This window comes from Pomacea canaliculata, linkage group LG9 (genome assembly GCF_003073045.1).
Source record: "Pomacea canaliculata isolate SZHN2017 linkage group LG9, ASM307304v1, whole genome shotgun sequence".
NCBI classification, from domain to species: domain Eukaryota; kingdom Metazoa; phylum Mollusca; class Gastropoda; order Architaenioglossa; family Ampullariidae; genus Pomacea; species Pomacea canaliculata.
The window spans coordinates 23568570-23595858 of NC_037598.1; the positions used below are offsets into that span (position 1 = coordinate 23568570).

The window sequence follows — 27289 nt, forward strand, 5'->3', positions numbered from 1 at the left end:
AGTTTACATTTTCTACTGCACAGGAAGTGTGTGTGTGAGAGAGAAATGATTGAGAGAGGGGTAAATATAGAGGAACAGAAACAAGTGTAGGAGAGAGAGAAAGAAACAATGAATGACAGAGAGAAAGACTATTGGCAAGAGGAAGAGAGACAGAGATAGTAAACTATTTATGTCATACTGGCATACACGTGTACACACCCACACACAAAGGGGGGAATGGAAACACCAGCAGGAAGAGAAGAGTGGAGCGATAAAGCAATAAGAGAAACATCCGCTAAATCATCAAGCAAGATTATCTTTCCCTATCTAAACAGCGCACAGAACTTTACAAAGCCATATAAACACTGAAGGAAAAGCACAAATATTCACCCAGGAGGCAGAAAAACATACAATAGTGTAAACAGAAAAAGTCAACGAAAAGAAAAAAAAAAAAAACTATTCCACAAATAGCTACAGGCGAAATGGGATTCGAAACCAATACACCCCAGGAAAAAAAATAAGCTGGGTGTCAACGCGGTAAGGTGGAAAGAGTCAGGGTGGGGGAGAGAAGGGAGGCGGGGGTGTTAAGGGCGAGTCCCTGCCGATGTTTGAAAAGTCAACGCTGCAACAAAGACTCGTTGTGTAGGACAAGAGAAGAATCTGGTGAATTCTCACCAACGTTTGGGAAGCCTGGGTCACGTGAGACAGTTCCTGGGGGCCGACATTGACCTAGCACTTGACCCTTTTTTTTGTATTCCAGAGACTGGAAATAAGGGGACACGCAACAGGAACAGAACAATCTGTTTTTTCTAGTCAATGCACGTGTTTTTACTAACCTTGCTAGAGACTGCGGCTTACAAAAGAACATCTCCTCCTTGTCGTTTAGTTCTGCGGCGACGTTGAAAACGATCTCGGGAGAAGACGTTGGATACCTGTCGTAACGACATGGCTAACCGAATGCACACGCCACAGGATGTCTGTGAGAAGGCAGGAGGGTATAATCAGCATAGCTGGATGTGAATAGCAAGGTGCTGCCTGGTGTTGGTCTTTGAACGTCAATGTGTGGGCGGGAGGTAGGGACATGGTGGACACCCTAAGCGTCTGTGTCAAGCACGAAAATCAACTTCAGCAAGTGAAATATAGAGATTCCACGTTTTATCACGTTGCAAATGACGATCTCACCCACACGCGGACAATCACGCGAGACCAAGAGTTGACTCTACTTTGACCTTACCCTCTGGACCGCCCAGCTTTGGTCCTAATGTTTAGTACCCACGATAGACGACATTGCTCGTCGTTATCATCGTACCCAGGGTGGTCTGCTGGGTTTCAATCACACACAGTCGGTTCTCGACATAATTGTGGGTCCACGCTAGTGTGTGTGGGAAAGAGAAATGAAATAGTCAACTTTATGGTATGCTTTATGGTTGTGTGTGCGTGCATAGGAGTGGTATACTGTGGAAAGTGGGGATAGCCCACTTGAATTTGCCCTCCTCTGAATGACTACCATTGAAATTACACCTGATCATTTTCACAGCAGAAGCCCTAGCACACTAAAATCGCAACAGATAGTTTCTTAAAACCCCGCATTTTCAGTCAGCAATCGTAAATATGCAAACCGCTCTCTCTGAAAATAAAGCAGCTTCTTCATTTAGGCAGACAACAGAAATCGTCGCAAAATGTTTCGCTTCTGCGCTAGCAGAAATAAAGCTTTAACTTAATGAGTTTGACGGCGAAACGCTACAGAGCACGCGCAAGGACAGACGATCTCTGTGAACGGTTTTCGATACCGGATGTCCTGAGGCTGGCGGACAGAGGGCGCCCGCCGCATCTTGACAACGATCCCGGCGAACGTCCGCCACGCACGCTCGTTCCTTATCGTTGCTACCTCAAAGGGCCGTCACCGCTGGTTGTCGCAGACACGCTTATCGGTTACCGTTCCTGATACAAGGGCCGTCACCGCCGCCTGTCGCACACAGTGGGATGGTTGGGATGGTTGGGGTGGTGGATGCAATCTCGTTACCGAGTGGTTATGGAACGCTTATGCCAGCGAGTCACGCATCAGTGGCCAGGGTTTTGGAGTTGCCTCTGTCAGGCGTGTCGGTGCTCGATTAGAACCGCTAACCGTGTAGTATGATAAACGGGGAAGGCAGGAGGGGGCATGGAAAATGGGAGATCACTCATTTATTTCGCGCGCGGGATGACGCAAAACTAACCTCACGCGTCCATATTTCACCCACTTCACGAATTAAAACTAAACTCAAGACCGCGCAGACAGCAAGAAAAGTGACATTTTGCTGAAATATGAAGTCCGTGTGTTGCTCTCGTTCCGCGTCTCGAGACAGAACGTAACTCATTTTTAACGGTAAATTATCAAAAAATAGAAATGTTAATATTATTTAAAAAATATACAAGTTCTGAAATAACGTAATAACTCTCTCACGCACACACACAGCTTGGGAGGGAAACCGACTAAATGCTATTTTGAAAAGGCGATCACAGCACAAGACCTGTTTAAGTTTCTTTGGACGGTGCCTTTGCTTGTGGATGGGGGCTTGGCGGGAAAGGAGACCAGTGAAATGCTTACCTTAGGATAACGAAGCTGGAATGACTTCATTACAGCACAGACGGCATGAAAGGCGGAAAACTTGCTTGTACAATGAAGGGCTTCTGTCTGCTAATAATGGCTGTTATTGTAGGAGGGCACGTGCACCATCTCAAGACTGAGCTTATTTAGAGACGATACTGTGGGGAAGTGCCGAGCCCTTTGGCGAGGTCTTTATGTTTTATTTGCGTACGTGCAGAAAACATGATCTCCCATCGAATGTGTGATTACCGCCTTCGGCCACGATCTTCTACTTGACATTCGGTTGGATCCGTAGACACTCGGTCGGTTCCGTAACCTCTCGGTTGGTTTCGTAACGTCTCGGCGAGAGATGATCAAATGTTGGCGTTTCCTGCAGCTTGCAAGCAAAAGTGCGGCTGAGCCCGCGGGCCGGAACTGGCGCCATGCCTGACGATGACTAATGAACTTATCCGGTCTTTCATTTTCTGCGGCTTCCGCTCAGAACCCACGCGCCCATAGAAAACCAAAATTCTACCATTAGTTGCGAGGACATCGTAGCTTGGTGAGTGGTGTGTTCGTCCGAAGCTAAAGGGCCGTCATCCTCGTAGCTTTCATTAGACACAGTGAACCACTCTTAGCTCTATGGTTACACGCAGAATAGGGTGAGGGAAAACACACACACACATGTACGCATGCGCACACAGTAATCCTGTTTGAAGTCTTACCGGCAAAAGGCTCGCAGGTGCTCGACGTCCAGTCCGCAACACAGACTTTGGGGGCTGGACAGCAGGTTCTGGTGCTCGCGACTGTAGCCTGTGAAGCACGCATTGGAGTCGGCGACGAGGTTACGGGAACACGTTCTGGCAGCCAAGACAGCTGCACAAGAGAGGAAAAAACACTTTTCACACTCTTTCTCTCATTTTGATCAAGTGCCGGCTGGCTTAGATTCAATCAATAGAAGCCACGTGACATTTAGCAGAAATAAACACTTCAACATTTGGCGGCAGATGATGATAATAATAACACTAATAATAATATCACCATTACATCGGAGTGATGCATGCATAACACTAAAGTATTCCTTATTTCCTTAAATTCAAGTGGGTTGTTTTTTTGTTGTTTTTTTTTTTTTTGTGTCGCAAGTCGTGATTTCATTTCCCACACATAAAATCCGTTATTTCACAGCCTCGTCCTTCTCTCCCTCCCACTTGTCAATCCTCAGCAGCCTTCTGACTGGAATCACGTAATCTTTACCAGTGTGAACTCGTGACAAATGAAATGTGACTGGCGGTGAAGCCACGAGCAAAGCTCTTTAACCCACGGAGAGTTTAAGTTTCACATCTTCGGTCAAAAAAGCCTGCTGGGACATCCGCCTTGACGGGGCGATTAATTTTGTTGTTAACTCCATGGTGATGGGAGCTGGGGCATAGAGTGCAGGAAGCACCGAGTGTCGTGCACCTTGGTGGTGACAGCGTGACACCAGCACCATGGCGACACAGAGGGCAGCACAGTAGTGGCAAGGCGCGCTGGTACCGGTCCCAGTGCAACATGCGACCATCAAAATCTTTCTCCCGTTTTCAGCAGTCTTGCGCTCTGACGGAAAGCCGCAAAGAAGGATGGACAACAAATAAAAGCAATCGAAAGAGAAGCAGATAGGGGATGGGCGACAGTAAAAGAGGGAGATAAAAGCACACACGCACGTGGGTGGATTATTAATAAAAACGCACATAAAAACATAAAAACCGAGCCTGAATAAAAGCACGCGACCCGACCCCACCACCAAAACATAAATATATTTACATCTTGACCAGGTTCATGGCGCATCTTACTACTGAACAGAATCTTTATTTTATTGAGTAGAATGTGAGCCCACTTCAAGGGGCTAATAAATACGAAACATGCATCAGCCTGTACAATTTTTAATAATGTATGGATGTACACTCATAAATATACATAATACTACTATCACGTGACTTTAGGAACATCAGTAGTACTGAACAGAGATAGGAATAGTAAGAGACTGGCAAACCGACCTTCACGTACAACTTTGACAATCTTGGTCGACCGTACAACAACATTTGGTCTTAGTGTAAAATTCTCAGACAGACACCTAATGGAGGACGTTTACCACACACACCCTCCTAAAACATAATACCACAACACATCTTCAAAACAAAACAAAACAAGCAGACAAAGAGTTGGTGTTTGCGGCCTTTCTTGAGCACCGCCCCCTACTAGACTCCATGGAGAGTGTATGGTTCTGATTCCCTCTCATCTTGACCCTACCTGCCACTGAGTCACTGTACAGAACAACAAGTCTACCGCGGAGTACACAGGTGTGACGTGGCACAGTACAAAAAGTGTGCAGGGAAACTTTCTCGGTCGGTGGGGAGGGATGCGTTGGAGAAGACATTTTTCTCAGGATCTGATGGCGGTGCTCTAATTTCTCGACCACCTGCTTAGCGAGACATGTACTACCAGTTAAATCATCATCATCATCATCATCTATTCTGTTGGGAAAGCTCAAAGCATCTTTTTTAAAAATTGAAAATCCTAATAAGACCCATGCACATCTCTGGTTACTGCCACCCGATAGTCGTCACAATGGACATATCGCTACACAGGCATGGTTTGTATTAAGGAAGAGGTCGGCCCGAGGAGCTTTTAAACAGCGAGACGACATAACCGCGTTGAAACTAAATTATTGCAACTCCTTGCTAGTAGATAAGGAACAGCCAACTCTACACGAGAGCTAGGGCAAGAAGAGTGGGGATGGATGGCTGCTTCAAGTGAACAGGGTTAGTAAACTCATCTCATGCAGCGAGACATTTTAAATATATGCGTTCTGTAATGCAATCAGCATGAACACCGAGAAAAGAATTCTGGAATGCTGGAAAGAAGAAAAGTGGATTAGAACAATAAAACAGAAGACAGGCAAAACAGAGAAAGAGAGATAGAGAGTAGAAAAGCACACAGGAAAAAGAAATCAAGTAAACTAAGATTAGAATAGAAAATAAGAAAAACCAGACAAAAATAGCAAAAAGCAAGAAAAGGGGGTCCTAAAAAATTAAAATGGGAGAAATAAAACAGAGGCGCGCAGACGGAAAGGCGGATGCATACTAAGAAGGTAGGGAGGAGAGAGAAGAAAGGCTGAGAGATGAAGAAAAGTGGCTTAAAAATGTGTTTTTTCTCAAGCCTTGCAGCTTCCCTGATGTTTCAGGCCCCTCCTCAAAAGGCATTGAGACAACGCCTAATGACCGCACGACCGCCATCTTTCTCCCCGCATTTAAGGACACTTTGCTCTTTCCAGCGCGATCTTCGCCAATAACTGAAAACATTTTGATCGATACAGCTTCTAGGAGACTGCCCCTCTTCTCAAAAACGAAATGTCTGAAATGGAAATGATGGGGAGGGGGACAATGTTAACGAGTCTTTGTTTGCCAAAACGTTTGGAGAGTTCAAAGGTTGTAAGGTCATACATTATGATGCCCCTTTGTTTCTACGCAGCCTTTCTAGAGGTGTTATTCCGTGCAGAAAGGAGGGACGGTCAAACATTATGACCATGGTTTGTGGGTACGTAAAGCTTGTTGTTAGGCGATAGCCATCACCATCATCATCATCGTCGTCGTCGTCGTCGTCGTCGTCAGCGGCTTCATCAACACCAAACATAACAGCAGATAGCGACGACAAGAACTGTAAGCCCTACGAGCTTTTGTGGCTAAAGGACGCCAGTGTTTTCAACTGTTTTCTTGAATCGAACTTCTCACAAACAGCGAGGATCGACAAAGACAAACAAGAGAGAAACAAAGCTTGTAATGTTAATGAATAAATGATTGTAAGAAAAAAAAAATAAACAGACAGAAAGAAATCGGTTTAGTGCAGGCCTGGTGTTGATTTGACTACCAGTCAATCAAACCATGAAGTTGTCGGTGGTACAGTGAGGAGATGGATTGCTGTAGTCACATTCAGCGAAGACATAAACTCGGTAACAGGAACAGAAATGCACAGACAGGACGACAGAAAAAAGTAAAAGAAAAAAAAATCGGAAAATAAATAGAAAAGGACAGACCATTAGTCAAGCGTTTTACATTGATGAAAGTTTTTGAATGCATCACGCATGAGGTTAATGCAGTAATAAGGCCTGCATGCTTTTTGTCCGAGTTTGTCGACAAAAAAGTTTCAACATAATACCAGCTTTTCCTTGCTACAAGGATTTTTTTGTAAGCATAAGTAGCTGCTGGGCGCCACCAAGGCTGCGCTGCTGGGTGGATGTAAAAGTTGTGCGCACGAGTTGCACAGTTGTGGCTGCTGCTCGCCTGCTCAGCGCCCCCTATGTCAGCGTCACCTTTGGTTAGTTCACTGTTAAAGTGAGACGCACCATGTGTGCCCATATCAGACCAGAGTACAAACAATGTCCACAAGCTCAATTACACAATCCTGTACTACAGGGAAACAGTGTCACCTTCAATTTACCCCTTTCATCTGCTATGTAAACTGTAACATTTGTTGGCTTTTTTATCATTCTCAGATTTCCTGGCAACAGAGGTTTTATCAGCTCTTGACAAAGAACGCGCTACAGAGATACACAACTGTCTAATGCACATCTTATCCGACAACTTTCAGTTGAGGTCTATCGGTCAATAGTTTTAATTGCCCTTCCGCCAGGTAATATTTTGCACATGCATAAAATTCCTAAGAGCCTTTGATGTCTGCACTTTCTCCTCTGAAGTTCGAGCACGCAACAACAGCTTCTTTAACCTGCCCACCGAGCCGAGGTAGCTTATCACGCAATCATCAGGTTCAGATAATTCAGGTAATTAGAAAGAACGTTTTATGGCTTGTCCATACATGTTGTGACAAACAGCGCATGATTACCTCTCTGTATGAAACCAGATGCTTTACGGTTGGGGTGGCACTTATTCGTTGTTGTTGCTGTTTCCATTATTGTATTATTTTTACAAAAGGTTATGCAAAAACGCACTGCGTGGCAAAATTAATGAGAAAAACTTGCCAGGTTTTACAAAAGGATGCATGATTACCGCTCTTAAGGCAAGGGAAGCAAATCCTTGAGAGTGCAAGGTACCGCAGAAAGAATTCGTGATAGGTGGTATAAAGGAAGTGTTAATATGGCTTCATGCTGAAATAATTTAGCGTGCGTAAAAAGTAACTTAATAATGGGTTTCTATTTTGTGCAGTTGTTTTATATATTAAAATATAAGCGCTTGCTGGTTTCCAAACAGTGCATAACCACAACATATCGAAAGCGAGTACATGCCCTTGAAGATCGCTTGAAGGATCGTCACTTTGCATCGAACGCCATTTTAATACATGTGCTTGCACCGAGAATCCCGCTTCTACACTTGCGACCTTTAACAGAAATAGATGCGATGTACGAAAGAGAGAGAAAGAAAGAAAACCCACAAGACACGAAGAAGCAGAAGCTATAAAAGTGCAGCAGACGTGAGACTCACTGTGTGGAGTGCAACAAGATGGCTCGCGTCTGACAAGCTGTGAAGTGAGAGACTCGTGATGTCATTGTCAGAAATTTGACGCAAGAGCTACCGCGTCACTTCTGTTCTTTTGACGAAACACTGCGTGGAATGACGCCACGCGAAATTGTCGTCACAAAGACAGGGCTGCTCGCGCAAAGGGGGAACACGTGACTATGATAAGCCGGCGGCGGCGTGTTAAGTGCGGGTAGACAAGGACCCGGCTTCTCGAGTGGCCACATCGGAGCAGTGTCTGTCTGACATTTTCAAACAAAGAACAGTCGGGAACTTTATCTCCAACTGGCACTTACTGTATTACGAACCTTTCTCGTATGTAGATGCCACAAGAGGCGCCTGCGTGATATCCTGTTTTTTACCTAGTAGGTAAGACCACTTTTCTGCCCTACCCACCTTCTGAAGAGTGTAACCTATACCAGCTCTGTATTGATAATTATGTGGAGTCTGAGGTATGCCCATCTCCTGTATCAACTAGTTTTCACATTTTCTCTCTCTCTCTCACGCACAAACACGCTGTCCCTCTATTCATTCTCTTACTTGAAAATTACTTTGTAACTTCATCTTCTTTTCCAAGGATCAATGTCACTTGGATTGATGTCAGAGATTGAAATATTTTTAGACAACAGCAATAATAATAAAAAAAAATCTGCATTCTAATTGCATTTGTCAAGATCGTCCTCAACAGCTTCCGTCAGAGGACACTTTGCCACAGTCTCCACATTCGGTGGTCTTAATGTGTGTCACACAAGTTTGTAGTGTTATTCCACAGCTTGTGTCCAGTAAAATAAACTTTTTAACTGGTCGAAATTCATTTGACTGAAGACCAGGAATCGGATCAGGAAACTGGCGACAAACACGTTTCTTAACCATACACACCTTTAGTGAAAATCCGGTTTGTCAGCCAAAGTAGTTACGGCGAGGAAAGATGGCGTGGCACAATTTGTTTCGAAAGATCAACTACAAAGCGTGTGTGGTTTTCAGACACAGTTTTCCTGAACTTGTTTGCTTGTCTGAGCGAAAAAGTGGCCAAGTTTCGGGATGTAATTATTATCCGCAAGAATGCTGATGAGAATACTCAAGATTCTTCTCACCGCAACGAGTGTACCCGCTGCGATTTCCTCCCTATCATCTACACAGCTACACAAACATACAAGCATTAATAATAATATATTCCGCCATTGCGAACTGAATGACAGACAAGCACCTACTAACCTCACCTTCTCTGCATGCTTAATGGACAAGTTGCTGGGTACAAATAGCCCACACCCACACCCTTCTACCCACTCTCCCACCCTGAGATACAACAGCGTGTAACTACCGTAGTGACGGGGGACTGGGGGGCACGGTTATGTCGAAAGTCGAGACTTCACTCTGGGCCCAAGTAGGTTTGGCTACTCGTTGGCTAATCTAGCTTTCCCTGTCCACTATCTTGACACACGAAACACACCAGATCTCCTTTACCGGCCATGTCTTCCATCTCAGTCCATCTCTGACCTTTTCCCGCTACCCTCAACCCCCTCCTGAACGTTTTTTGGGAGGTATCGCACGATGAACTGCGGTTAGGTATTAATCTTGGTAGGGGACTAACCCCTTCAGTGTCAGAATCCTGACAGGATAGTCAGTTTCGCAGATTCCTGTAGTAAAGTTAGGAAGAAGTAGGAGAAAGCTCTGTAAGTCTTTTCATTCAGTGCTTATAGGCTCTGTCCCTCCTTTCATTTTTCTCTGTCTTTGTCGCTGTCCCACTCAGCTTGTGTACAACGAAATCGCTATGACAGTTTTCGACCCTCCAGCTTCCTTACTTTGCCAGAAGTTTTTCCCTTTGGTAATTTCCCTTCCATTGTGTGTTCGCTAGCAGCTCCTCGTGTCATCATCTTTCTTCACTTACATCTGTTCAGTATAGAACAGTGCAGGGCGCAGTTTAACCTTATTATCAGTGATAACCTCGGTAGCTCCTGTTTATCATCATCCCTTTGTTTTGAACTCTTCCACAAAAACAAACTCATTCCAGACAAAATATTGTAAACAAGGGACGGTTTCGGTTTCGTGGTGCTATAGTCACATAAATTCTGTAATGTTCTAAACGTCCGGCGTTTGGAGGTTTATTTTGTACTTCGGTGACAAACATTCAAGGCTACGCTCGTTTTTAGAAACAAGAGGAAAAAAGAAACCGAGTTCCCTCCCCTCTGGCAACCCAGCCATCGGCGCCCGGAGGCGGAGCTCACTTCACCTGTAATCAAAGGCTCTCAAAGGCAGGCTGTCGGCAGTTAACAGGGCTCGAGCGCGACCGTTGCCATTCCAGACGTGACAGAGCAGTCTTCAAAAGTCTCGGATAGTATCGGCCGAAAATTAACTGTCAAGGTAGGCCATTCGGCACATGTCCAGAGCTGCACGTGCGCACTCGCCGGCGATTCTATCGCGCTGAGGGCGCGCAGTGTGTGTGTGCTTGTGTGTATGTGCGCTTGCTTGCTTGCTCCTTGCTTTCTACAGGCCCTCCCTCCCCATCCCCCGGGCTCGTCTCGTGCGCAGGCAGCCAGAACGAGGCGGCGGCCCGCGCAGCTGATTGGCGACCGAGAGGTTTATCTGCAGGTACATCAGTGACGCACCGACAGGATCGCGAGCGGGAGGTTGGAAGAAAAAAAGATTGTCCTGACGTCGGCGACAGGACCAGCTCAAGAATGCAACCATCTTACATATCCTGTGAGTTACCAACAAACCAAGCTACCAACAAAAAGCATATTTCTGTCCCTCTATGATGACTGGGCGGGTAGGCTCCCACGATCACGTGACCTGTATGTCAGCAGTGTTCATGGTGGCAGAACACATGCATCCTCGACTTATATATATATGTATGTTTTTCTGTTGTTAAAAATGTAATCTGCTGAGAGTTTTTAACTATAGTATGTGTGTATGCAGTATAAAGAAACAAAAGTAAAGCTTAATCTTTCTTTCGCGCATGTACATACAACAGGATGCACAAACATTTTCCTTCACACACACGCGCGCGCGCACACACACACATACATAATTAAACACATAGGAATGAGCCCAGGCGAAAGAGAATAAAGTATGTGAGAGGGATGGTTGGTTGCTCTGGTTTTATGAGTCCTGAGAGGCCGGGGATGTGTGTAAGTGTTTCAGGGATTGAGAAAGTGTACCAAAAAAGAAAAAAAAAAAAAGTTTAAGCCTACAACTTTACATCTCTGTTTCCACTCCCCCGTCTCTCTCTCTCTGTCTCTCATGCCTGATCATCTTCTGTACGTTAGCACGCTTGTCATGAAACGCTCAATATTTGCAGGCCGGCTGCCAACAACCGCTGGTGACCTTTCAACCCTTTTTTGCTCCCCTTCATCCTCACTCACCCAGAGAACTTAGTACAGTACACAGCGACTGCTGAAATTAACACCCAACAAAACAAAGCAAAAATAAAACAAAGCAAACTCAAAACTTCAGAGTGTTAAAGGTCAACTAGAGTCTGTATGTATGTACTGGGACATGGGATTGCAGGACATTAAATGTACATCAACTACTGTTATCACTGTCACTACCTCTTTCAGGAATTCTATTGTTTTAACTGTTATTATACGTTTACTACGACCACCATGACTTCTACTCATTCTTCAACTTTAAATACGTCGACGACAACAATGATGGCAACGACGATGGCACGGAGTTTTCTCACTCATGACTAATGAGCTTACATAGACATTTTTTCCTTTCCAAGAAGCCCTCTCACCCCATAAAAATTTCTCCTGAAAGAAAAAATTTAAAAAAGAAAACGTGAGACGTGCAACTTCTATTCAAAGGAATGCTTTCCTTCGTTTTATTGCCGCTGCAAGGAAACCTAGGCTCAGACTCTCCCACCGCCATCCACTTTCCTGTCCAATCCAGCTTATTAAAGGCGCGTATTTTTTCCCCTCGTCTCGATTTATGTGGAAAGTGCGAGATTCGCAGTCGACATGGCTGGCGTAAGGGAGGCAACTTTCCTGGGTTTGTAGGTACACTTCCTGTCTTCTGCGCAAACCTGACGACATCTATGTCCCTCTCCGTGCAGCGTTTCCGCCTTGGCATTTCATCACCCGATCCTAAAGCGAGATGCCAGAGATCGGCAGACTCTCAAAAAAGTTTATCAAAGAGAGAAAGGGGGAGAGAGAGAAGAAAAAGGAGTTCTGAGAGATGCGCAGAACTCACGTATAAACAACACTTCAAAGACATAAACAAATATTGAAAATAAGCTTGTATTAAAAGGGTACAAGAAGTCGCATGGCTTCTAAAAAAATAAATAAATAAAATGAATAAAACACAAAATTTAAGGTCGTGGGAAAAATAGTTCACCTTTAACAAAATATGCGGTTGCTAGTCTGACCTCTAGAGCCACCACCACCCAGTTGCACTGTGCTTGACCATTTTGGACTGAAATAATTGCGATGCCTGATTCTTTATTTCTCACCAAGAATGCTTTTAACAGATTGGCTGCAGTCCTCTCCACATGTTGAGGCGCAAGACGACAGCAGTGTCGAACGATCGATGACTGGGGAAGCTATCTGAGGGAATATCATGTGACATTCTGGCACATATAATCAGCAAGAAGTTTTTGTAACAGGAGACATGTTTCAGTACAGAAATAACAGACTGCCGAGGGGGATATAGCCATCGGTAAACAAACCTAGAACTCTATTTCACTTGCAAAAATTGCACAAAGTTGGAGAGAGAGAAGACTTGCTGAAAGTGCACTTTTTTTCAGAAAGAAATCAGTGAAAGATGCTGTTGGACTGTGTGATAAGAGTTGTGTTCTCGTGCCTCTCAGTAACTGATTCATCTTGTGTTCTGCTCTGTGGTTTGGAAAATATCCTATATAATCCTATTAAGTTCGTAGATGTGAAAAAAATGCCATGGAGTTATGAAATATAGGAATATTTAGGGGAAAAAAACTAGAAAAAGCTTTGAATTCTTTGTGTGATGTTTTCAGTTTACTGTGCACTACTTTATCCAAAAAAATTTAGCTGACTGGCATGCTCAAAAAAGTGCACGTGCTTATACCATGTCCCCCGGATATGTACTAATGATCATGTGAAAACAACGGCTGTTTGGGGAGTAGTCGGGGGTAGTAGCGAAAACCTCGCCGAGGCTTTTTACAGACCTGGGGAGCACTTGGGGGATGGATAGGGAAAGATAGGGACCTCTGGATTATCTGCCGACTTCCAATATGTATTCATGCTTGAAATGTGTTCTGTACCTCCAAGGTAGCTTGTTCTTTGGCTCCTAGCTGTGACCTTTGTGGTTAGCAGCAGAAGATGTATACTTAGCCGCTGAATACAGACTCCAGCAACATCCCCCAAACACCCCGAGTTGAGCTGAGTAAACACTAAGATAAAAGCTCACAGGCTCTTCTGTTGCAATACTGACATGAAGGGGTGGGGAATCCTATACGATTTACTGCCTTGAATTATCCAAGTACTGAGAAGTAGGCAAGAAAATCACTCGGTCACACAAGTACAAGGACTACAGAGACTGAGTTTTACACAACTAGGTGTACACAGACAAGGCTGCCATCGTTCACTCAGAAATCGTGTTCAATTGCTGAAGAGCGAACAAGCATTTTTCATTTAAAAAACAAAAAGTCAGATTGACATTTGTTGTTATGTTTCTGGTAGCCTTCATGACACAAAAAATCCAAATCATTGATTTTAAGTTTTTATTTATCTTGAGGAAAGTGAAAACTTGAAGACCCAGATGTTGACATGGTTTACTGCTAGGTTAAGGATGATTAAGCGAAAAAATTAATTGATTAGAGGAAGAGGAGAAAAGTCTGCTAATGTTCTGATGTTTATCTATCACAAAGTTGAAAATATAGAAATCGCAGAAAGATTATACAAAGTAAAACGAGGATGGAGACGGACAAAAGAAAGCGGAGACAGTGGAGAAAATAAAAACAACGCAGTGATAATAGTTCATCATATTGACAAAAAACTAATATCAATACTCATAACATTTTTGTCAGCAAAACTGCGGTTCCATCCAAAACAAAGATAAAGATTGTGCCCACATTGCTTTGAGTTATGGCCCTGTAGGGCAGACAACCAATTTTTATACTCCGTCTACACGCATAAAGGGGGCAGCAAAGGGGCAGACAACCTAATTGTCCAGTTCAGCATGCAGAAGGCAGCACAAAGTGAAGATAATCATGGTGTCTTGAACTAAAGGCACCAGAAGGCGAGGCATGAGGACTACAGTCAGAAGGCAGCTACAGGCCAGAACCTCGATAAATGCTGGAGGCAGACGCTTGCTGCCATAAAAACGAAGTCGTCGTGGCATGCCGGGAAGAGACATGCGTGGAGAGCCACAGCAATATGATCCGACATGCTTTGTGTAGAGGAACTCTTCTTCCCTGGAGTCACTGAGTGTAAAATATGGATGTTTGCACGTGCGGCAGTGAGCGTGTGCTATTGCACTATACTATATATATATACACTACATAATATACACTGCATTACACTTAACCACGCTACACAAAATATTGCAGGAAAAAAGTTTTCTATGTAGATATCCTCTTTACTTCAACAGTCCCAGTTATTTATGTGTAAATTTCAATGCTATTAAAACTTCTAACAGTAGTGTTTATTTATGCAGTGCCTGACCCCTCCATTCATACTGAGCTCCAAGCACTTTACAAACATACACATACACGAACACACACACAAAAGTATAACAACACACTGCTGTCAGTAGACATCACACAGTCGGTCACACACACACACACAGAGTAAAAGCAAAATACAAAAGCGGGGATCAACAACTCAGAGGATAAGTTCCGCGAGCGAAGAGACTTGAAAGTCAGTGAACTGACTTTTATTCTTCCTTACGCTCGAGCTGGCACGGACAAAAGTGAGGGAGGGAGACAGTAAATTTTTTTTAAAGAGAGAAGGGATAAATATCAGCGACATGAGAATATCAGTTGTGGCATACACAGCACATCGACTGTGACTTAGTGGTGGCGGCACAGCGCTAAGAGCATTAGTGTAATCGAGCGAAATTGCTGTCCCAAATCTTATCACCACCAGCAGATCGAAGTCATAAAACCAACAAAACCAAAGCCATGTGTAGGCTGGACTGCGATGTATTACACATCCGCACGCATACATACACCACCCCAGCCCCTACCCATACACTCATCGCCCTCCCACCCACATCAAGAGAGTTGCCGGCGTACTTTCCATGCCATGCCCCGACCTATTCATGAGAAGGTGTTGACATGCCAACCTACTGCAGGAGGAGGTCGGTCGTTCCACATTGCTGACTTTAGTGCTCACAGAACAAACAAACCTCTGAAATCGTTAAGCCCCTTTATTGAGACAGCTCACGCTGGGCCGCGAGAGAAAGAACAATTGTGTACAGCGACATCTACAGCAGGTGTTCGTCACACGTAGCCGACGACAGTTCCTTAGGGGTCTGCGGGTGGGCCCCACTTTTGCCTCTGGACTAGCCCCTTCCTAGAGGGCTTGGTCTGCGAAAAAAAGCTAACCCTTTGTGGTGATATATGCAAACTGCCTTTGTTTGGTAGTAACTCGGCTAAGAATGTTTATGAGGAAATATATTGGATGGAGTGAAGATCTGAATGTCTTTGTGGACGACAGCCAGCTTCGATATCAAGAGTGGTGCAGGCCAGGGAAATGAGAAAAAGAACGGCAAGAATCATAGAGAGAGAGAATGTGCATCTTTGCTCTTTGGGCATTCGAAACTTCTGGCATTAATCACCGCTTAATGCCGGCTTGCCAGGTTGTCATAGCAACGTCAGGCGGATGGTATATTATTACGATTGATATAGGCGAGGACTCAGAGTTATGGGTACCGTAGTCGTAGCAACACTTTGTTACATTATCCATTCCCCACGACAAGAGCTGACGGGTCTGAAAGGCGGAATGGATGAGTGCTTACCAGAGAAAGCGGGGATGGAACTTTAAAAATAGCGATAACTGTACACTTTCTTCTCTCTCTCTCACACACATGCAGAGACACAAACACACATCCTCGCCTTCAGCCATTTTATAGGACTATATATTGTATCAATTTTAGAACCATTCGTCCACCCACAAAGCATTTTTCCGAGAACCTGGACTGCAAAGACATGGGTGTGAGGAAACAGACAATGGGTCGGTTGCTATAGAGACCATCCTGACTGAGCGCACTTGGTGGCTGGACGTTTAAAAAGACCTACGACGCATGCGTAGATAAAAAGATGGCGCCGGGTAGTCATAAATCAAGACTACACGACACGTTTATTCTTCACCAAGTTTCCCGCTGACTCGAGAAAGCGTCGCGCCACCATTTGCACCAAAGTACGAAAAGGCGCGCCTCGTTTTGGACTTTAAAACCCTCGTTCGCTACAAGCTCCTTCTCGCCTTCTAGAAATCCCTAGCACCATCACAAGCACAGCTTTGTCCCCGTCTACATTAACTACTTCATACTTCAGCGTGCGCCAAAGAAACGACAGTCGTGGGTATGAAAACCCGTTTAAGTCCACTTTGTGGAGGAAGCAAGTGATGTACTGCTCTATCAAGGGGATTTGCCGCACTTAAAAGGACTTTCTGTTGTCATTCCAAAAGTTGGCTTTTCTGTAGCTAAGCATATATACACCATAAAGAATGCTTCGCTTTGAAAAGGGGCTTGTTGCTTTAAGTTCATTATTCTCTGCTGCCATCCAAGTTCAAAGCGGTTTCCTCTCTCTGGACAAGGACAGGCAACAGAGCTATTTTGTTCTGCATGGTTTGCTGTTCAAGGGGAAAGATTTATGAAACAGCGTCGTCGCGTATGACACTGCACAAAGAGGGAAAGAGTGAAGAAGAGGGCAGGAGGTAGGAAGGCGGGGGTAACGAATGGCACGTGTGCGATGGGAGTAGGAGAGACACGAGAGGAAGAGAGAGACTCGCCTAATCATGCCTCACAGGTCTATGCAATACTAGCATTTCATCTGTTCTTGCTTTTCTGCAGTCGGATGGCATCATATTTCCTCATTTTCTTCATTCCACTCTTGTTCACTCGATTTTCCTCCCTTTTTTTTTTTTCTTAGGTGGATTCTACTCTACCGGAAGCGGCGCCCTATGCCAACTGCAGTGGCAGATGAGGATGACCGTGTTCTGCAGGCCAAGGAAGCGGTGAGGTCTTCCAGACGACAAAGAGCTTCAGAGTAAAAAGATCTCAGACAGAAAGCCAAACGAACATGGTGGAGGAAGAAGATGATACAGAGGCTGCTATCATACTCTACACACCCAGCCTCAGCTCGCCGTCTCATTGTTTAAAATAAAAACCGTTGACCTTTGAACCCAAGCAGTTCCTGGTGTTTTCTCGCACATGATATTATTACCCTTCTCGACAGCAGGGTTGTTTTGCTTTGTTTTGTTTTCCATCCATGGCTTCTATGATTTGGGAGTTTTGGGATCTCCTATCTTTATTTATTTAATTTTATAACAGAAAGAAGCGATCCTTGCTTTCTGCCGACTGCCGTTTGGATATTTATAAATCATTCGCATACAAAATTATCAACTTACAAATTAGCCTGCTATATTTTGACAAACATTTATGTATCTCACCCTACAATGATGGCTAGAACTGTTTTTCCAACACCAAGTTGGCTTATTTCATTGTTTCAAAATATTCGTTATTATTATGATTGACTCATCACAAATTTATGTCGATGTTCGTCTGCTTTGGCAGGACCAAGACAAATGATCTCAAAGGCCTTATACGGCCCGCTGACAGGAAGTTTCCCAACCCTCTTCTATCGAAAGAACCCGAAACATTAATCCATATATCAAGAAAATTATCTTTCTTTTTTTTTTTTCTTCCTTTCTTCTTTCTTACTCCGCACTCCGCAATGCAGTCACCAAATTCTTCCGCCTTTCTGTGTAAAGCCCATTTTACTGCCATTCCCCACGATGTCACTTTTAAGAAGACAGTAAACTTTGTGAGCAGAATGCCTTTCTGGCACTGAGCTGGGTAGTATTTCTTCTTTCATGTCATTGGATGACAGGAAGTGAATGGTGATACGGAGAGTCCGCCCCCTGAAGTACACTAGTTAGTCTCGGCCCGCCGGCGCCTGCCTTGTGACGAGCCGTTAATATTGTCGTCTGGACAGGTAGAACTGTTAACGGTTCGCGAGCGCGAAGATGAGAAAAGCTGTTGTTTGGTTAAAAGATACATCGACTTCGACTTCACCCCGACAAGAACACTCGAGCAAGCCGAGTAAGCGAACGCCTGAACTCTTTATTTCACGAGAGCTTGTCGTGAAGAACTGGCTGAGAGAATGAAAACACATTTTATTTATTCAGATATTTATTTTAGGGGAAGCTAGTTGTTAGAACAGTGGTGTTCCAACCTGCAGGGGCACCCACGCTTCACCTCGACACCCGTTTGACGCAACGTGCTGACCCCTGCTGACCCTTCTTTGGGACGGACACCCGACTCCACAGCGGGTTGGATAAGGCAATGCAGTGAGTCAGAGGAGATGGGGACCGACCACACACACAGACAAATCTGGTAACGAGATAAGTGGGGTCTGTAACACCTCACTACAACCCCCGGTACAGTCACTAGCCTACCTTTCTTTTTATTTGAAAAAGTAAAAATGGCTGCCATGTTGGATAATGATCCAGACGTCTGCCCTCCGTACCAAGGGAGCTTATTGACAAACTAATAATTGGGGGAAAAATCGTTTGATGTGTAAAATGGTTCCAGTTTCATCGGATGAAGTCCCTGTGGCCCGTCGAAAGCCATGGAGAGCGTCAGTAATCGGAAATGAACCTGACGCTATCAGCGGGTGGCTGAGATAACGGTTCGCCAGCAGGGCGTCATATCGTGTTCAATTCGCTTTTGCACTGTCTGACTGGTCCACTAGTCCTCCCCAGGGCACGATAGTCGTTTTAATTAGGAGGCATCGGATGAAACATTTTCACACTCTAGCACGAGAGAGGAATAACAAATTACCGAACAAGAAGTCCGCGAAGCATATTATCTTCGTTGCTGTTCTTTCACTGTCATCGCTGACGGTTGTAAAATGGGGCAATTGAGGGGAAAGGGGTGCAAGTCGCTTGGGATGCAAGTCGAACTCAGTTGAAGGAACATCGTTCCCGAAAAATGGTTGAGGAATAGAGTAAAGCTAATTTGTATTATTGTGTTTGAAATAATTCTTACATCGTTCCCATATAGTCAAAGCATCCTCCCTTGACAAGGCATCTACACTTTACAACACCTATATAGGTAGCAATCAATGATAGCATATAATGTAAAATAAAGCCAGGAACAATTTCCTTCTGGGCCTAGTGTTTTAAATAGGATGTTTTTTTTAAAAATACGATATTTAAATGGGTAAGATATTTAAAAATACGAGTTATAACTGGATATTGGACATCGGAAGTTGGGTTGGCGAGGTTGCGAATGTACATTTGTTACACAAATTTATGAACAACCTGCCACATCAACTCGGCAACTATCTCCATCTTTCAGGTCAGATTTCGGTTTGCAGAGGAAACTGGGGGACAGGGGTGTATTTAAAAATATTATAGTGGAGAATCAAATACCACAAGTTCGGAGGGCAAGGGTCATAGCAATCAGCCAAGCAATCAAGCAACTATCTCTCACACTGAATGACAAAATGATATTTCTTTGACCAATGGAATCGTCAGCATATACCGACCACGAGTGAACTACAGATTTAAAGCGCTAGGGCTAGTTCAATCATTTACACATAACTTAGGTAGGCGGGCGAGGTTGGGTAGGAAACGCCGAAAGGCATAACATTTGTTGATATTAATTATTCCCTCGTTATTGACCTAAAAAAAGGTTATACCTCCCCCAGAGGATTTTTTTCCTAGAGTTATTGGGCCTTTCCCTATCTTTTCGTTTTGTTCTCTCTTTCTCTCTTTTATGACCAGACAATAGCTGGTTGGTGTGCTCCTCGGGTCCAGGAAAGAGGCGCGGATGAGGTTAGCGCCGCCACGTCCCTGACCTCCCATGTGACGCCGGGGTCAGCATCGAGCGCGGACGGAAGTGGTAGCAGACGTCGATAAAACTGTCTGCCTGGCTGGCTAACCTGTAGATGATACGCTCCTTGGACCCTCCGTCTGATGCAGCTTCTGACAAACATCGATCTGCTTGTCTTTGTGAGCTTGTTGCGGGCACCAGAGCGTGCCCCAGGCCACTTCTTCGCCATATGGTCACCTCGGGTACTTGCATTATTTGGTGCATTTTCAATACACACCAATAAACACTTTTTATTAATTGATGCGTCTTCAATACACACATTTTTAAAATCGGTGTGCAGAAAATAAATTCACTGCGTTCAGTGTTTTTTATCCATAAAATGGTTTTTTTTCCAAACCCCAAGTTTTTGGGGATTTTTATTATCTCTTTCCCTCAGACCAAGCAAAAAATATTTATAGGAAAAAACCACTACATAAATAGACATTATTACTATAATCGCGATTTTAATTCATGATATGAAGAAACTGCCTAACCATGATGGCTACTCGACTTTGATAACAAGTAGCCATAAAGTTTTCGCTTTCATGTGTTAGTTTATTGCAAAATGACTTCTGCCATAGCCCTTCGATCTAAACTTTTACTTTTCTAAACTTCAGACGATAAATAGTTTTTATTTTCAGGTTCCTTTGCCAAAATGTGTTTACTTAATTTAGATATCTGGTCCAAGAATTTTAAATGAGGGGAAACATAACAAAATAATGAACCAAAGCCATTCGCAACATCTTAAACACCCTGACCAAAGTTAAGAAATCAAAGATTGAGAGAGAAGAGAAAACAAGTTGAGATTTGTTTCACGAAAAATGTGGTGTGAAAACGCACCCTTGTAAAAAGTGAGGAAGGATATGAACGTGCTGTATCTTAATAGCTCGCGCCGGAATGTAGGTAGCGCCCTCGCGCTCGAGCAAAAAAGCTGTACAAGTGTTTGGTGCCACAGGCTCCTGAACTCTGCTTTTTCGCCTCATTCTTTTTTTTTCTCTTGGCACGAAGATGCCGGAATGAGATTTTGTTGTGCATATTCCTCAAACTGCTGAGATCGATTCCCTGATTAGTCGATCAATCAACGGTAAGGAAGGTTAACTGTTTGGACGATTTTGTGGGTGAGAGGAGGGGTTGCCTGTTTTTTTTTTTTTTTAAGATAGTTACAGGAATAAACCAAGACAGTGTGATCTCTTTTTTTTTTTGTTTTAGCTGTAAGATTGAGGAGTGAAGAAGAGAACCAGTCTTCGTGTAAGAAAGACTTACAACTACCTAATATTAATAATAATAAATATATTAACATTACCCCGTTTTCAAAACACTTTGTGAAGCGAAATATCTCTTTACTCCACATACCCGAGGTTATAGCCAAGAAGTCTTATTATATTACTGAAAAATAAAGTTAGTATCATCTTTTAAAAAAAAAGACGAATTGAGGTGAACAAAATGAGAGATAAATAAAAAAAGGAAAAGGAGACGATAAGGTGAAAAAGGGGAAAAGAAAATTAATTCCACCCTGAAACCGTCCGTACATCAGAGCTAAGAGAGTAATTATATCCTTCCTTTTCAGATAGAGACGTTAAAAATGGCGGCTTATTCATCTGTTGCCGAGCGTATAGATCGAGTGAATTACAGTCGCTGGAAAAAGGGCACGGTTAAACCGGCCTCGTGTTCCAGCCCTCTCTTTCATGTAAAATTGACTTCGTTTGTTGGATAATTTATTGCCCAATTTCTCCTTTTTATTGCCGTGATCTCCTTTTCAAACGCTGACGATCTTTGAAGAAGCTGTGGCTGAAGGGAGGACACAGATCACAGGCCAAGGGGACTCGCTGCCAAGTCGAGGAAGACACCAGGCTGGGAGGTCGGACAATACACGTTGGAGGAATAGAAACGAATCTTTTATGTCCTTCGTTTGAGCTCGCAGTTATTGGATTTTCCTGGAGATGCGACTGGAACACGGTGAGAGAGAGAGAGAAAGGGGGAAGAGAAAGAGAGAAAGCATGTAAGTAGGCGTCTCTCGGGTTACAAGATGAACTGTGGAAGTCACGACTGAGGGTTTGGTGCTTGAATGCTCAGCCTTGTATCACAGGACTCCAGCAATTCCTGGTACTACGGTTCCCAGAGGTAATTGATGGCGCACCGGCGATGCAGGACAGAAAGTCCACGTTTTCCAGAAGGTTCTGAAGAGTAGGAAAGAACCTGGGAGAAAGCGAAGACGAAGTACATAAAACCCGATGTTTTACACACTCCTGTTTAAAAAAAGCAGTCATAAGGCCTCTCGGAGACTCGAGTACAGCAGTCCATCACATAGCGTTCCGGTCCGCTGCACCGATGTTTAGCAGGCGGCTTCCTCCGGTAGTCTTGCAGGTACACGAGAAAAAACGGGGGGATTGATGGGTAGGAGGTGTCGGATGGAGGTGGGTAGGTGTTTACAGGTTTGTGGTTAGACTTGCACCTGCAAACAGCATCAGACTTCGTGTTCTGACCACAGTGCAACGAATATGACCTTATATGTGTTTGTTTGTCTGTTCTTGTTTATTTTCTTTTATTTAAGGCAGGGCTTCTGCTTACGCAAAAAATTGCTTACAGTACGCATTAAAAGTTCGGAGGACCCCTTCAAATTTCGTCAATGGGGTCCCCTTCAAATTTGGGCGAAGAACAGGGACCCCTTAAAAATCTGAAGAAGGGGTCCCTGGGACCCAAAAGAATTTAGCCTTAGCAGAAGCCCTGTTTAAGGTGCTAATCAATTTGAGAAGTAAATTACTTTTTATTGTGTGCTCTTGAAAATATCAAAATAAACCGTTCATTCTTATAGATAAACGTTGTTTGAAAGTTTGAAAGTTTGAAAGAGAACAACAGGCAAAGAGACCTGGACAGGAGGGAGAGGTAGAGAGCGTACGAGTGGCGGCTGACATCACCGCAATTTTTATTAGAGATTTCTGTAAAAGTTATGGATAATACACCCTTTTCATTAAAAGAAGAAGGAAGCTGAAAAAATAAATGATAAATACGACAAGCCTAAGCCGGAAATAAATGAAGTTGGGGATCAGTGTTAATCACCTCTCGGCGCGATCAACCGGCGCGCGACTTTCTGGGAAACACTTCAAACCACACCGAGTCTGAATGGGAGACAAATCTGGAGAAACCGAGCACGTGAGTTGGCATAGGAACAAAAGAGTTCCTGCAAGTGAACAGCTCTGCAAGTTGGATTAGGTGCTGGTAAAAACTGTCAACATGAAAGACAGCGCAGGGTCTGACGGGAGTCGTGCATTAGAGAAACGAACGTTGAGCCCGCGACACACCAGACGTGAGCGGAGGACGAGCAAGCATAACGGCCGGGCACGGAGGAGCTGCAGCCGGAAGGAAAAGAAAATATACGACCAACAACTGAACACAAAAGAGTTGCCTCCTTGTTGTGGTGTGTGGACGGGTCGATTGTAGGGAAAAAAGCGAACTGTCTTGAATCAAGGTGGCAGGGAAGGAAGAAACAGAGCCAGCCTGAGAAAAAATAAAAAAGATTAAAAAAAAGAATAAAAAACAAAAACAAAAAAGAACAAGAAGAAGGAGGAAAGGAAGGCAAAATAGACTTGAGAACACTTTGAAACTGAGGGGAAATTTTTTTAGGTAGAAGGCAGTGGAGAATAGGAGTAGAAAGACATCGTCTCCAACAACTTGTCTGGATTTTCGAATTTTGCAAGTCTGATGTGAAACACTCAGGAGTCTTGGCGACATTTGTAGAAGAAGGCATTCTGGGGTCTAACTACCCCGAAGAGTCTTGTAGCAATGAAGTACTTATCTTCACTGAGATGCTAAAAATAGTTTGTCAGTTAATGATGTGAGGTTTTAGAAGTCTGAGTGTCAACTTCCTGACAAGATTTACACGAGGGGGCTAACACACACACACAGGCACGTGCGCATACCTTCTGAACAGATTGGTCAACTTTAAAACACAGATCCACACCAATATTTCCAAAAATTATTTTGTGACACCACCAAGAGTTAGAAAACACGAAAAGTAGCTTTATCTCTCTATTTGTATCTCACCGGGAAGATATGCTCATTGTCTATAACTCTCTCTATGCCTATATCAGCCTCTCTATGACTGTATCAGCCTCTCTGTGCCTATATCAGCCTCTCTATGACTGTATCAGCCTCTCTGTGCCTATATCAGGTGCCTATATCAGCCTCTCTATGACTGTATCAGCCTCTCTGTGCCTATATCAGCCTCTCTATGCAGTGTTTCTCCGTGTGTTAAAGAAGCACCAAACCGCTCCTGCCTGGAGACAGGACTGAGACCACACTATACAGGCACAGACGAGGGTAAGCAGTCTGATTTCTTCACTTTTGAAATCACATCGCTCACCATATGGTTAGTGCAGCAGATGGTGACCTTATATAATCATCCTTTGCAAAATTTCCAAAGCAACACGGGTAACAGCTTTACCAAGCAGCTTATACATTTTCCCTTTTTTTAAATTTTCTTGTAGTCATCCCATGAAATATTTATTAAAAGGACCAATTGAGCGCCATTCAGGTCTTTAACTGTCTACCTCAATGGAGTAGTCTTTCCATGGTCGTTTTACGAGATGACGATGATCGTGATAGTAGGTAAACTGTTTACACTAGTTTTAGAGGGATGAATGCCCGCACATCTTTGCGACAGTATGTGTGTATATATACGAAGATATCATGGGAATGCGGGTGTTTATGACAATCCAGCTCTGGAGGTTTTCCAGTCTATGTCACTGCACATTCTCTTCTTTTGTGTTGTCGAGTGAGGCGAAATGCCTTCAAGTGGACTAAGTTCAAGGGCGAGAAACTCGAACCTTCCAGTGTAGACGTGCTTGAGAGAAGGAGAGACAGAATGAGAAATGAAGAAATAGGCGCACTATGTCACACATGCGCGCGCAAACACACAGAATCTAGCTTTCCTGCTGTTGTTAAAAAAGGAAGAAAGCAGATAAAACCTTTTCTCATTAGAAGGGGAGAGAAGCCAGTCGCTGCTACAGTCTGGCGCTGGCGACCGTCTTTGTCTTGCCGCTCAAATTTATGTCCACAGGCGGTGCACTAAAGCTTTCGTGACATCTTTTCCAGCGGTGAAAAATCCTCAGATTAGGCAAACAAGTGTTGTCTTTTGTTGGAGAAATAGCACAGTGCATGGGCTGTATGGAGTCGCTCTGTAAGCACCGGGCTTTCACGCATGGAATTCGAAAAAAAAAAAATTAAAGAAAAATAAAAACTACACCGATCCTTCATACTGAGCCCAGGAAGGTGGTCACATAATCTGAACACCTGTACACATAATAAGGCAAGAGATTAAGGCTGTGCTTCTCCATGTCCTGCAGATTATTCCCAAGAAGATACAGGTCACCGCCATTGTGCACGCTGGAACAATAAAAGACAAGATAGCTTTCTAGATATTTACTAGAAGGATGATTGAAGCCAGGGGCTACCTTCCACTGCTGCCTCAGTCATGTAAGAACTTTTATTACAGCACCTGTTAAAATATTAAACTTAAGACCTAGCAATCTTGTCTCTGATCTCTCCCTCTCTTATTTCATTATATTTCTGTAGAGGGATTATCTATTTCCTTAAGAAAGGAATTTTATACCGCTGACAAATGCAAAACGGAAGTCGACAGGACGGACAGAGAAGACAAAGAATGTTTCGCCGTGACCATCACGTGATGTATACGTTTCAGAAAAAAGTATCAAATGACATCCGTTAATTTGCAGTCCTTCTCTTGCAAGTGATCCATCCAGCTTAATGAGAAGGCGGTCAGGAACGGAAGAAGCAGAATTGTGCGATGCAACTGGACCCATAATTACTAATGGCCGGTCACTGACTGGTGGTCAACTGCTGACCATAAACCATGAATTCAAGGGTGAGGCGGGGAGGGACAAAGAAGTAGGCGGCGGTCTTCAATCTTGGCGAGTCGACCTGGCTAGTCAATCATGGCTGCCTACAGTAGGAATATCCGGTCACTGCGATTCGGTTTCTTTTGTGATAAATGTACCCTGATTAGTCCTGGGTAGTTAACCGGCACTGGACATTAATCGACGGGGAAAAGAAATTATTTTTGCTACAATACCCAGGAACCTTGTTTACTTCTGATTTCAAAATTTGTTAAAATGCACATTGATTTAAAAGCACTTAAAACTGAACAAAACTGTTGTGATAATTTAAATAATCGTTTTATTGCTGTAACAAAAGGAAGAGAAAGGTCATACTGTGACACGAAATTACATAATATGCCATTAATGGTATCTTAAAAATGTGAATGGGACTTTATGCCCACAATATATGTAAGAAAGAAAAGAATAAGAAAGATAAAAGAATGACAGAATGACAGAACAAAGGATGAGTGCTAGCCTCGTCTGTAGGCGGTACCGCGGTGAGGATTAAGGATTTCCTGCTTCAGTTTGTTCTCGAGTTCTAAGCTATGTACCTGTGCTTTGGCTACAGAGGTTCACACACATCCCAAGCTTGGTGTGTATTATCTGGAATGCTTTATTTATTTTGGGGTAAAAATTCTTTCCTTGCGTCTTTTTTTTTCAAAGATGCTGCACCACCATTAAAGGGCACAAAAAAGGAGACCAACCTACAGCCACTTTATTTATTTAAAAACCACAGGTAACAGGTATACATTAGCAGTTTTAATTATTTCATGCGCCTTCTCTTTCAAATTTGTTCAAGAATTTTATCATGCACAATCGTCTGCTAGGAGGAATGAACAGAAAATTAGACTCGTCTTCCTTTTTATCTATTCTTAATCATCGGTTTACTTTTTGCAGGCAGACAGACAGGGCAGGTGATTCTTGGGCTGACCTCATACACGCCTGTCATCTTCAGATGAAAAGTTCCCCGTAAAATCAAAACAGAAAAAAAAAACAGTGAATTCGCTTTTGGCAGGTTTGAAGTGTTTTGTTTTTAATATTTTTTATGATCTTCCAAATCTGAGACATAATTTTAACATAATCGCTTTCTCTGCTTGCTGTTTCTTTTTGAACAATTCAAAGAAAAGCAAATCGCGGACATCTTGAGTCACCTTTACATGTGAGGATAATAAAATTTGTCTGCAGCTGTTTTGTGTTCTCGCTAGGAAAATTATCAGACTGTCAAGTTTGGAAATCTTCTCAAGAACAAAATTGTTAACAATTCCTCCTTTTTCTTGACCGGAGAGATCGAAACACCGATTTTGAGCCGCAAACACATTCGCCATTTTGCC

General features: G+C 43.6%; 1 protein-coding gene across 1 annotated transcript in view; it reads right to left on the reverse strand.

The window, feature by feature from the left end:
* LOC112572470 overlaps window positions 1-27289 on the reverse strand; it is a 78525-nt gene that overhangs the window by 17983 nt on the left and 33253 nt on the right. Inside the window, exon 2 of the mRNA XM_025252170.1 lies at window positions 3271-3421. Coding sequence (XP_025107955.1) covers window positions 3271-3421 — 151 coding nt within the window. The remainder of the gene's footprint in view (window positions 1-3270; window positions 3422-27289) is intronic.